Genomic DNA, 12,887 nt, shown 5'->3' with positions numbered 1-12,887 from the left:
TAGCCGCTTTATCCTTCTACAGGGTCGCAGGCAAGCTGGAGCCTATCCCAGCTGACTACGGGCGAAAGGCGGGGTACACCCTGGACAAGTCGCCAGGTCATCGCAGGGCTGACACATAGACACAGACAACCATTCACACTCACATTCACACCTACGGTCAATTTAGAGTCACCAGTTAACCTAACCTGCATGTCTTTGGACTGTGGGGGAAACCGGAGCACCCGGAGGAAACCCACGCGGACACGGGGAGAACATGCAAACTCCACACAGAAAGGCCCTCGCCGGACCCGGGGCTCGAACCCAGGACCTTCTTGCTGTGAGGCGACAGCGCTAACCACTACACCACCGTGCCGCCACCTCTAATATCTTGGGCAAGAAATGCAACGCTGATGTGTTACAGGCACGAACTTGTTCAGCCGTGTTTTCAGCTTGCTGTTAGGTCCTCTTCGTGAGCTACTGACGAGATGGGCTCTGCTATCTCTCCTCGTGCTTAAATCCGAACTTTCTTCCCGTGGGCGGTCGCAAGCCAAGGTGGGCGAGGCCATGAATACTAATTTTCGAAGTGACGTAAGTTCGTATGGCTTTTTCAGATTCGCTTGTTTTTCCTACTATTTTCTTTCATAAGCTAATACAGGGAATGGGGGTAGAATTACATTTTCACATGCAGCATGCATATGCAACTCGGAGTGAACTATGGTATTTCAAAAAGAGCCAGTATTAAACGTTTTTGGTGGAAGGGCACCTTTCAAATATGTCACAGTATTCTTGGATTAAATAAATCAGCTGCGTACGATTTTTATATTATATGGACACGAGTGTTTTTATTGGGGAATAAACCACTCGTATTTTTTATATGAGCTACATCCGGGACATGGAGATCCAAAATTGTGACATAAATCTCTATATGTCACTCGTGAGGAAATCGATGAATTGTTTTGATAAATTTGGGTATTTTTTTGTTTTGTGAATATGTCTATATAATAAAAAGAATCATGCTGGCTTTAAGATATGAAGTTTATCTTCTTGTGTTGAAAAACTTGTATTTTTCATATGAAATACATCACGGATCTGAGTGACATATTTAAATAATATTGGCTGGTGTTGAGTGGTGTATCAGATGTATTCCATTCAGCTAGCATGATATTGAATGAGTCGAAGATGACTGAATGAAATATATCTGATAGACCACAAAAAGCCATTTATTATTATTATTGTTATTATTATAATACATACGCACTTCTTTTGGGTGTTCATTGCGTCTTTCTCTTTCAAAATTCTCTCAAACTCTTCCGTATTTAATTAAGCAAACCTGGTGGCCATGTTTGTTTACAAATTGCTACTGTCGCTCGCTAGCGCAAAAGTTTTACGTCTATGACATGTGACGTCATGTTGTCTTGACAACCTTGCAATATCGTAAACCATATTCAACACTCATTCTCCATTGAGTAGAGTGACGTAATACATGTAGGATAAGCGATATGATAAGAATATTGCATGCGGTCAAACCAAATGAAATAAACCTGCTAAAAGGGAATAGAATATATACGTTATTTCCCAGCTGGGGGGGTCCGTATCGTGAAATACCGTGACCGAGGCCCTGAAAGTACTGAGCGAGGCCCTCTGGGCCGAGGTCAGTATTCAAGGCCGAGGTCATGGTATTTCACCATATGGACCGACCTTAAGCTGGTAAATAATATATTTATTTTTTTCTTTACCAAATTCTAACAGAAAACGAGAGCGCCCGAAAGGGAAAACCGAGCCGAGCCGCCATTTTGAATCCTCATGCACGGCTGTAATGCAAATGGCTTCCTCCTCGGTATACAAGTGCACTTCCATGGCAGGAAAAAAAACGACATTTTGCCACCTATGTAGTCCCCTATTTATACAAAATTGAGTCATTCAGGATTCAGCCATGTTTTTGCTCGGCGTTAGCAACAGTTAGTTTTTTAGCTTTCTCCTGAAATGTTTTCTTTTATTTCTTCTTCCTCAGGGTAGTAAAACTCGCTTTCACTGTGAACACTGTCGTTATCGCTATCCATGCTGTAAAATTAATGCTATTCTCTTGAGAAATGCTGGCAAAAATTTATAAGATTTTTGATAATCTTATAAGTAAATCTTATAAAAAAAAAAGATAAATGTTGACAAAAAATGCTACTATGTTTGTTGTTGTGAATGAGCGAGTTGCTAGAGGTCCATAACTGGGGTCCGTATCATAGGATGCGGACCCGCTCGCCAGCCAATCAGAGCGCAGGATGTGATGGAAACTGGACCGCGAAAAAAATAAATTTTTATATAAAAATATTAAATATTTTTTGTGTGCGCGTGTCCATATAATATAAAGAACATTACATGGTGGTGTGAAGATATGAAGTTCATCTTCTCATTCGCTTCGCTCACTTGTGATTGACCACTTGAAGATCAACTTCCTATCTTTGTGCATCCTTGTAATATTCTCTATTTATCAGATTTTCAGTTTATACCACAGTGCAGTCGAATGCTCGAATCTAATCGGTCAGAAGGTGTGTGATATTTTCGTTTAATAGCACAGCTCAGGAAGTCGTTCGAACCTAATACTTTATTGTTTCTATAGTAACAGCTCATACACAGGGGCTTGTACAGCAGATGATCTACGTAATTGAAGTATAATAGATTATGTACAGTGGATATAAAAAGTGTACATACCCTGTTAAAATGACAGGTTTTTCTGATGTAAAAAAAATGAGACCACGATAAATAATTTCAAAACTTTTCCCACCTTTAATGTGACCTATAACCTGTACAATTCAATTGGGAAAACAAACAAATCTATTTGGGGGGAAAAACAAACGTACAATAAGCTGGGTGCAAAAGTTTGCACACCATTAAACTAATACTTTGTTGAAGCACCTTTTGATTTAATTACAGCATTCAGTCTTTTTGGGTTCACATGTGCCATCATTTAAAATGACTCTGATGAACCCCAAATAAAGTTCAGACATTTACTCAGTTGCATCCTCCAGCAAAAGCCAGGGTTCACAGAGAGCTTACAAAGCATCAAAGGGATCTCACTGTTGAAAGGTATCAGTCAGGAGAAGGGGACAAAAACATTTCCACAGCATTAGATATACCATGGAGCACAGGGAAGACAGTCATCAAGAAGGGGAGAAAATATGGGACAACAGTGACATTACCGAAAATTGGATGTCCCTCCAAAATTGATGAAAAGACGAGATGAAAACTGGTCAGGGAGGCTGCCAAGAGGCCGACAGCAACACTGAAGGAGCTGCAGGAATTTCTGGAAAGTACTGGTTGTGGACTACATGTGACAACAATCTCCCGTATTCTCCATATGTCTGGACTATGAGGTAGGGTCAAAGAAAAACATCCAGGCCTGGTTAAATTTTGCAAAAAAATACATCAACTCTCTCAAAAGCATGTGGGAAAATGTGTTATGGTCTGATGAAACCAAGGTTGAACTTTTTGGCCACAATTCCAAAAGGTATATTTGGCGCAAAAACAACACTGCACATCGCCAAAAGAACACCATACCCATGGTGAAGCATGGTGGCGGCAGCATGTTTTGGTGTTGTTTTTCTTCAGCTGGAACAGGGGCTTTAGTCAAGCTGGAGGGAATTATGAACAGTTCTAAACACCAGTCAATTTTGGCCCAAAACTTTCAGGTGTCTGCTAGAAAGCTGAAGATTAATTTCATCTTTCAGCACGACAATGACCCCATAAAAGTTTTGGAACGGCCCAGCCAGAGCCCAGACCTAAATCCAACTGAAAATCTGTGGGGTGACCTGAAGAGGACTGTGCGCAAGAGACGCCCTCGCAATCTGACAGATTTGGAATGCTTTTGCAAGGAAGAGCGAACAAATATTGCCAAGTCTAGATGTGGCAGGTTGATAGACTCCAACCCAAAAAGACTGAATGGTGTAATTAAATCAAAAGGTGCTTCAGCAAAGTATTAGTTTAAGGGTGTGCACACTTCTGCAACCAGCTTATTGTACGGTTTTTTATTTTTTATGTTTTTTCCCCCTGACAGATTTGTTTGTTTTTCATTTGAATTGTACAGGTTATAGGTCACATTAATGGTGGGAAGAGTTTTGAAATTATTTATCGTGGTCTCTTTTTTTTTTTTTGCATCAGAAAAACCTATAGTTAATGTGCTTGCCACTATTGTTCTTCTTAAGTTTACTTATTCTGCCTTATTCCAACACGTTTTTTGGATCCACTACTCCTCCTAGGGTGTTCGAGATAGAGACACCGTTCCAACTCTGAGACGTCTGGCCCGAAGTGGTGTAGTGTGCTTGTATACGGCTTTTGGATCAACACGCCCGTTCTCTTGTTCTTGTCGTTTTTCTTTTGTTTTTTTCCCATAGAGAATGAATAGGGCTCATGAATCGAATCGTTCTTTTCGGACATGCTCCATCGCAGATGCACCAAACCTCATGTGATACTTCAGGCCAACTCCCCCGACACATACATGCAATCGGTTCTGACCTGCACTCATATTTTTCCTTTCTTTTTGCTCATCCCTTTTTCCTCCATAAGCTTGCATTGATTTTGGCCCCATTGAAAATGAATGGTGTTTCAGGAGAAAAACTTTCACTCTCCATCAGTTTTTTTTTAACCAAGTGACCAAGCTTCAAGAAACTTCGCTTGATGCCTCAGGCCAAGTCCCCGCACAGATCCATCCCCTCATCTGAGACCTGCACTCGTCTTTTCCTTGGTTTTCACGCATCTCTTTTTACCTCCATAGGCTTCCATTGATTTTTGGCCCCATTCAAATGAATGGAGTTTTGCTCAGTAACACTTCACCACACATCCACCAAACTTCATATGGCACCTCAGGCCAAATCACCCATCACACATGATATCAGTTCTGACCCGCACTCGCCTTCGTCTTGCCTTTCGTCCGTCCATTTTTTCTCCATTTTGCCGCTAATCAGTGGAAGCTTGACTGAGTCATTCCTCCCTTCCCCCATAGGTGGTGATGCATTTGGCAAGGATCTGCTCATTTGAGACTTTGACAGTAAATCAACTTCAACTCAATGGCCACTTTATTAGGAATACTTACACGCACACACGATAGCATTTAGCATATAAGCATTCACGTGTTACCATGCTAGCTGTTAGCATGTTACCCATTACGATATCATGCCTGCTGTTAGCTCGCGAGTTGTTAGCATGTTCACCATTAGCATGTTATCATGAGAGCTGTTAACATGTTAGGATTAGCATGGTAGCATGCAGAATTCGCATGTTTGCTGTTAGCGAGTTCGCCTGAGCATGTTAGCATGCTAGCTGTTAGCATGTTAGCTGTTAGCATGTCACCCTCAGCGTGTTAGCATGCTAAAAGTTAACATACTAGCCATTAGCATGTTAGCCTGTTAGCTGTTAGCATGATAGCTGTCAGCATATTAACCTTAGTGTTAGAATTTTAACAAATAGCATGTTAATCAGGGGCGGCACGGTGGTGTAGTGGTTAGCGCTGTCGCCTCACAGCAAGAAGGTCCTGGGTTCGAGCCCCGGGGCCGGCGAGGGCCTTTCTGTGCGGAGTTTGCATGTTCTCCCCGTGTCCGCGTGGGTTTCCTCCGGGTGCTCCGGTTTCCCCCACAGTCCAAAGACATGCAGGTTAGGTTAACTGGTGACTCTAAATTAACCGTAGGTGTGAATGTGAGTGTGAATGGTTGTCTGTGTCTATGTGTCAGCCCTGTGATGACCTGGCGACTTGTCCAGGGTGTACCCCGCCTTTCGCCCGTAGTCAGCTGGGATAGGCTCCAGCTTGCCTGCGACCCTGTAGAAGGATAAAGCGGCTAGAGATAATGAGATGAGATGAGATGAGCATGTTAATCATTAGCATGTTAGAATGCTAGCTGTTAGCATGTTATCTATTAGCATGTTAGCATTAACATGTTAACATGCTAGCTTTTAGCATGTTAGTATGCTGTTAGCATGTTAGTATGCTAACGGTTAGCATGCTAGTTGTTAGCATGTTGGCATTAGCATGCTAGCATGATAGCTGTTCTGCTACAGCTCAGCAAGCACACTTTGCATTTTCTCTGCGGAAATGCAGTCTAGTTTTAACAGGATGTGTACACTTTTTATATCCACTGTAGATTATGACTAATAATAAACAGATTTTAAAAACATGTTGCTTAACAAAGTAAAACCTATAGTCCTTGATGTAGTGAGCACAATCACTTTGTCGCAGTTATGATGCTGTGCGAAGTTTATTAACACAGGAAGGTGTTCAGGGAAGAGAAGTTTTTTCAATTTCTTGGTAAAATGACAAGTTGCTGGTGTGGTGTGTTTTGGTGTGGGTTTTTTTTTGTTGTTGTTGGTGTTGAGAGAGAGAAAGAGAGTCCGAAGTAAGAGCAGCAATCTGTTCCATGCTATTATATGAAAATAACACGCTTCCGTGAGGGTAGCGGCACTCTGCTTGTGTGTTGTGCCGTATCAACACCCTGCCCCCTGTTATTCGTTGCTTATTATTTATTTATTTATTTATTTATTTTCAAACAAAAATAATTTGAATATTTACAAGCCATGTGTTTTGTCAGAATGCCCTTCAGGTCCTGGTGGCGTGTGTGGAGGTCTTGGGCGGTGTGAAGGAGAGGGAACGCGCCTGGGAGACGGAGAGTGTGTGTGTGACCCTGGCTATTCGGGCCCTCTGTGTCAGGACTGTGCAGATGGATATTACAGAGAAAAGAGCTCCAATCACTCGCGTCCGCCCTGCTCAGGTGACCACCAGCAACATAGTTTGCAATATGTTTGTATATTTATGCTAAATGAAACTAAGAAATGTGTGTGTGTGTGTGTGTGTGTGTGTGTGTGTGTGTGTGTGTAGCTTGCTATCACTCCTGTAAAAAGTGCTCTGGTCCACAAGACTACAAGTGTCTAGACTGCAAGCCGGGCTGGATCCTTCATGACAACAAGTGTGTGGGTGAGTTTTTGAAAAGTTTTGCAAGTTATTTTACATTCAAAATGGGTTGCATTTAATAGGAAAGAGCACCATTTGTCCTCTCTCAGCTCTCAACACACCAACCAGTGGTTACTCAGTTCAGGTAAGTTAGAAGCTCGGACAGAATAAGAATTTAGAGCATCTGAGGGAATGGGTTGAGAAATACTGGTGAACTAGAAATCTCAATATTCTTAGCATTCTTGCTAAAAGAATGTGGAAGCCACGGCGTAATGCTTAGAGAAGCAATTTTTGGACCAAAAGGCCACAGGTTCAATTCCCTGGACCAGCAGGAATGTCTGAAGTGCCTTTGAGCAAGTTATCAAACCCCCAGCTGTTCCCAGGGCTGCTTTGGGTATGTTGTACGTCACTTTGGATAAGAGCGTCTGCTAAACATATGCAAAAGGATTTTTTTCCTTCAGTATTTATTTATTTATTTTTTAAATGTTGGATATTTGGAGAGTATGGTGTCATCCATATTAGTTGATCAAAACAGAACCGTTTCAGTTAATCTTTCATTGTCCTGCTGGTACATCGTCCCTCTCCTGTAAGCTTCAATATTAACCAGCAGAGATCACGGACATCTTAAGCCACACTGTGTTAGGAAAAACAATATTTGATTGAATTCAGCAATTAAAGTGTAAACGGTGCATTAGAAAAGCAGACATTATCCGTAACCGCTTATCCTGTGCAGGGTCACGAGCCTGTCCCAGCTGACTATGGGCGAAAGGCGGGGTACACCCTGGACAAGTCGCCAGGTTATCATAGAGCTGACACATAGAGACAAACAACCATTCATACTCACATTCACACCTACGGTCAATTTAGAGCCACCAGTTAACCTAACCTGCATGTCTTTGGACTGTGAGGGAAACCAGAGCACCCGGAGGAAACCCACGCGGACACGGGGAGAACATGCAAACTCCACACAGAAAGGCCCACTGGGCTCGAACCCAGAACCTTCTTGTTGTGAGGTAACAATGCGCACCAAAAAACCACTGTGCCGCCCACCAAGTGTTGACAGGCAAAACAAACCTCGCCCAACAGCACTTATTTTATACTTGTACAGTGCTCAGCGTAAATGAGTACACCCCCTTTGAAAAGGAACATTTTATACAATATCTCAATAAACACAAACAATTTCCAAAATGTTGACAAGACAAAGTTTAATATAACATCTGTTTAACTTATAACGTGAAAGTAAGGTTAATAATATAACTTGGATTACACATTTTTCAGTTTTACTCAAATTAGGGTGGTGCGAAAATGAGTACACCCCACACCAAAAACTACTACATCTAGTACTTTGTATGGCCTCCATGATTTTTAATGACAGCAACAAGTCTTCTAGGCATGGAATGAACAAGTTGGCGACATTTTGCAACATCAATCTTTTTCCATTCTTCAACAATGACCTCTTTTAGTGACTGGATGCTGGATGGAGAGTGATGCTCAACTTGTCTCTTCAGAATTCCCCAAAGAAAATAATTTCTTTCCATTACAAATTTGAAGGCTACAAGATCATCAGCAAAGCTTTACTTATCAGTCAGAATACTGTAGCAAAAGTGGTACAAAAATTTAAGAAAGATGGAACTGCAACCATCTCACAGAGACGTCCTGGTCGTCCACGGAAGTTAACACCTCGACAGGGGCGTCTTCTGAAAAGAAGGGTTGAAGAAAATCAGCATGCAAGTTCACTGCAGTTATCTAAAGAAGTAGAAAGCCAAACTGGGGTGACTATTTCCCGTGACACAATACGGCGTACGCTGCAGAGGAATGGCATGCATGGATGCCGTCCACGAAAGAAGCCTCTCCTAAAGCCCAGGCACAAAAAAGCCCACCTAGAGTTTGCCAGGGCCCATGCTGACAAAGATGAAGACTACTGGGACTCTATACTCTGGAGTGATGAGACCAAGATAAATGTTTTTGGAACTGATGGCTTCAAAACTGTATGGCGTCGCAAAGGTGAGGAATACAAAGAAAAATGCATGGTGCCTACAGTGAAACATGGTGGTGGCAGTGTCCTTATGTGGGGCTGCATGAGTGCTGCTGGTGTCGGGGAGCTGCATTTTATTGATGGCATCATGAATTCACAGATGTATTGCTCTATACTGAAAGAGAAGATGCTACCATCACTCTGTGCCCTTGGTCATTGTGCACTTTTCCAATATGACTAAATACACATCTAAGGCCACTGTTGGATTTCTGAAGAAGAACAGGGTGAAAGTGATTCAGTGGCCAAGTATGTCTCCTGATCTGAACCCAATCGAACACCTATGGGGAATTCTGAAGAGACAAGTTGAGCATCACTCTCCATTCAGCATCCAATCACTAAAAGAGGTGTTGAAGAATGGAAAAAGATTGATGCTGCAAAATGTCGCCAACTTGTTCATTCCATGCCTAGAAGACTTGGTGCTGTCATTAAAAATCATGGAGGCCATACAAAGTACTAGATGTAGTAGTTTTTGGTGTGGGGTGTACTCATTTTTGCACCACCCTAATTTGAGTAAAACTGAAAAATGTGTAATCTAAGTTTATATTATTAATCTTACTTTCACGTTATAAGTTAAACGGATGTTATATTAAACTTTGTCTTGTCAACATTTTGGAAATTGTTTGCGTTCATTGAGATATTGTTTAAAATGTTCCTTTTCAAAGGGGGTGGACTCGTTTACGCTCAGCACTGTATGTTGATCATGGTAATATTTCTCAATCACCAGCTGTCAGGTTATAGTCCAATGAAAATCCATGACCTTGAGTTTGACATTTCAAAATCATTCAAGGTCAAAGGTCATGGCAGCAACTGAAAGCCCATATGGGACTTCTTATATGTTGATAATGATAAACATCTGGTTATCATGAACCATTTTAAAGTTGTAGCCCTTTGAAAACCCATGACCTTTCAAGGTCCAAGACCATGGTGCCAAATGAAAGCCCATATGGCACTTGATAACGGTAAATATCTGTCTCCTATCAACCATTTTCAAGTTATAGCCCTCTGAAAATCTGTGACCTTGAGTTTGACCTTTCATGGTCACTCAAGGTCAAAGATCATGGTGCCAAATGAAAGGCCATATGGGAGTTCCTATATGCTCATAATAGTAAACATCTGTTTGTCGGCAACAGTTTTTAAGTTATAATGGAAAATGTTATTTTGCCCGAAAGGTTGACCTTTCTGGTGACCTTGACCCGATTACCCCCAAAATTTAATCAGGTAATCTACAGACCATTGCCCACCTACCCTGAAAGTTTGAAGTCAGTGGGTCCAACCGTCTAGACCAGGGGTGGGCAAACTTTTTGGCTCAGGGGCCACGTTGACTTTTGAAATTTGCCAGGCGGGCCGGGCCAACACCAAATTCATACATATCGAACATAAACCGGAAAAGCTTTAGTGTTATTGTAAGGCCTTCACTGACAGAGACCCAAATGCAGATCAGATTGACATTTATTTTAGTTCTCAGTCAACGAAGACAGAGCAGAAAAATGCTTGCAGTTCAATAGATTGGCACTGGATCCATCCAGAAAAGTAATACACACACACACACACACACACACGACAGTAAGAAAAGTAGCACACTTAATTCTTAAATTACATCTTTGAGCTGCCAGGATGAGTAGGATGCCAGTGTATTTGTATATTTGTATCATTTTATACATACAATTAAATTGCATATCATTAAATTGAACTAAATTACGTATCAGTACATATCATTTTTGTACATTTCACTGAACTCGTAGATTTACACTTGAGTGTTTTTTTTTTTTTTTTTTAACCATCCACTTCCAGCCTGCCAGTACAACCAACCACCATTAGCAGGAGAGGTACCACACCATTCCAAAATGTTTGCAGTTCAACAGTTTGGGTACCACCCCATGCCAACATGTTTGCAGTTCAGTGGTTTGGCACTGGATCCATCCAGCCCACAAAATCAAACAAAACGGCTCAAGAAAGCAAAAAACTCCAAACTGGTTTTCAGGTTCAAAGTCACTCACTGAAATATTTCCAGTCCTCAAAAAATCAAAACACAGGTTCCAAACAGGTTTTCATATTCCAAAAGGCCACTCGTAGATCAGAATAACAGTCCAGGAACAGATATAAGCAGAAGCAAGGTCAGCTGCTCATAATACACCTATAATAGCAGACAGGGACATAAATGAGCGGCGGAGCCGACACCCAAAAGCACACGGTACTTAAAAACAAACACCAGCACTACAGCAGCCACCCGCGACAACCAAAATTACTAAGAGTTATACTTTTTATATTATTGTCTGTAAACATGTGACTACCATCTTTATTACAGCTCCAACATAGTTTTAAAAAGAGAAAGTGTTAATACTCACATTCACTCAGCAACCGCTGAGCTGTATTCGTCCGTGCTTGCGCTGACTGGTTGTTAGCATAATTAGCATGCTTGGAGGAAAAGTGCCGTTTGATGTTATAAAACTGCAACGGTTTCTTTGCAAATAAGGCAATACAGCCTTTGATCGGACTTCAGCAAAAAAATATTTAGTTGTCCATTCTTTATTGAACACCCGGCACTCACTGTCCACTTTTCTTTTTTTAGGACCACTCACTGTAAAGTTTTATCCTGTGTTCTCGAGATCATCAGTGGCACGGGCGCCAGAATGACTTCCATGGCACGCGCTGCACCACTCTGCAAATGTAATGTCGCGTGAATACGACTGACTGGAAAGACGGATCTCTAGAACACCTGCCTACGTGATAACACTGACGCTTATAGTTTATAGATCGGCTCAATCGTGTTTATATGATTGTCTTCCGCGGGCCGGATTAAAAACGCCAACGGGCCGGATGTGACCCATGGGCCGGATGTGACCCACGGGCTGGATGTGGCCCGCGGGCCGTAGTTTGCCCACCTCTGGTCTAGACACTAAATTGTTAAGACAGACACACAAACAAACCTTACTCCATCGCGGGCGAGGTAATTAATTTGTACACCCATTAGTCATGTTCCTCCTCGTTATCATTAAAAAAAAACCAAGGCATACTGTTTGTCTACATTTTATTTTATCTTAGAATTTATAATAGTGTAATATTTGTTTATATTTTTATAGTTATTGTAGTATGCGTATGTTATCTCCCTGAGGGTGGGTCGAACACTGAAGCGCAGACCGGCGGGAAAATGATGTTGAACAGTCTTTTTATTTTGACTCTCGCTTTTCAGCTTAACGTCAAATTGCACGTAAATACGCACATATGCATACACATGCTTTGGTTGGGAGACAGCCACCTTCTTCGCTCTCCCCCTCCTTTTCACTCCTGTCATCACTGAAACACACACACACACACACACACACACACACACACACACACACATATCAATTGACAACAGATGTGATCACTTTGCCACTCACCTTCCCTGACCCCACCCTCCATTCCCAAACCGATGCTTGATCACGCCCCCGCTGCCATAGTGTAGTATTATTTTCAGTATAATTATCCTCCGGCCAAACGGCGGGTTCCGTCCGTCCAGTCACGTTTTCGTTTCCGGGCCATATCTTTGCAACATTTGAACTTTCAGAAGATCAACCATCCAGGTAGCACTCCACAAATCAGGCCTTTATGGTAGAGTGGCCAGACGGAAGCCACTTCTTAGTAAAAGGCACATGACAGCCCACTTGGAGTTTGCCAAAAGGCACCTAGAGGACTCTCAGACCATGAGAAACAAGATTCTCTGGTCTGATGAAACCAAAATTGAACTTTTTGGCCTGAATACCAAGCGTCACGTCTGGAGGAAACCAGGCACCGCTCATCACCTGGCTAATGCCATCCCTACAGTGAAGCATGGCGGTGGCAGCATCATGATGTGGGGATGTTTTTCAGCAGCGGGAACGGGGCGACTAGTCCTTATAGAGGGAAAGATGAATGCAGCTAAGTACACAGAGATCCTTGAAGAAAACCTGCTCCAGAGCACTCTGGACC

The 12,887-nt window shown here is 42.1% G+C and overlaps 1 protein-coding gene across 4 annotated transcripts in view; it reads left to right on the top strand.

The window, feature by feature from the left end:
- Nucleotides 1-12,887, top strand: part of LOC132892969 (protein disulfide isomerase Creld1) — a 76,146-nt gene that overhangs the window by 25,322 nt on the left and 37,937 nt on the right. For all 4 annotated transcript variants that reach the window (XM_060931579.1, XM_060931578.1, XM_060931577.1 and 1 more), the window contains 2 exons: nt 6,546-6,725; nt 6,833-6,928. In XM_060931579.1, the coding sequence (XP_060787562.1) occupies nt 6,546-6,725; nt 6,833-6,928 (276 nt within the window). The remainder of the gene's footprint in view (nt 1-6,545; nt 6,726-6,832; nt 6,929-12,887) is intronic.

The sequence above is a fragment of the Neoarius graeffei genome, chromosome 10, assembly GCF_027579695.1.
Source record: "Neoarius graeffei isolate fNeoGra1 chromosome 10, fNeoGra1.pri, whole genome shotgun sequence".
In the NCBI taxonomy this organism is placed as follows: domain Eukaryota; kingdom Metazoa; phylum Chordata; class Actinopteri; order Siluriformes; family Ariidae; genus Neoarius; species Neoarius graeffei.
This window is presented reverse-complemented; position numbering and strand designations above follow the sequence as displayed.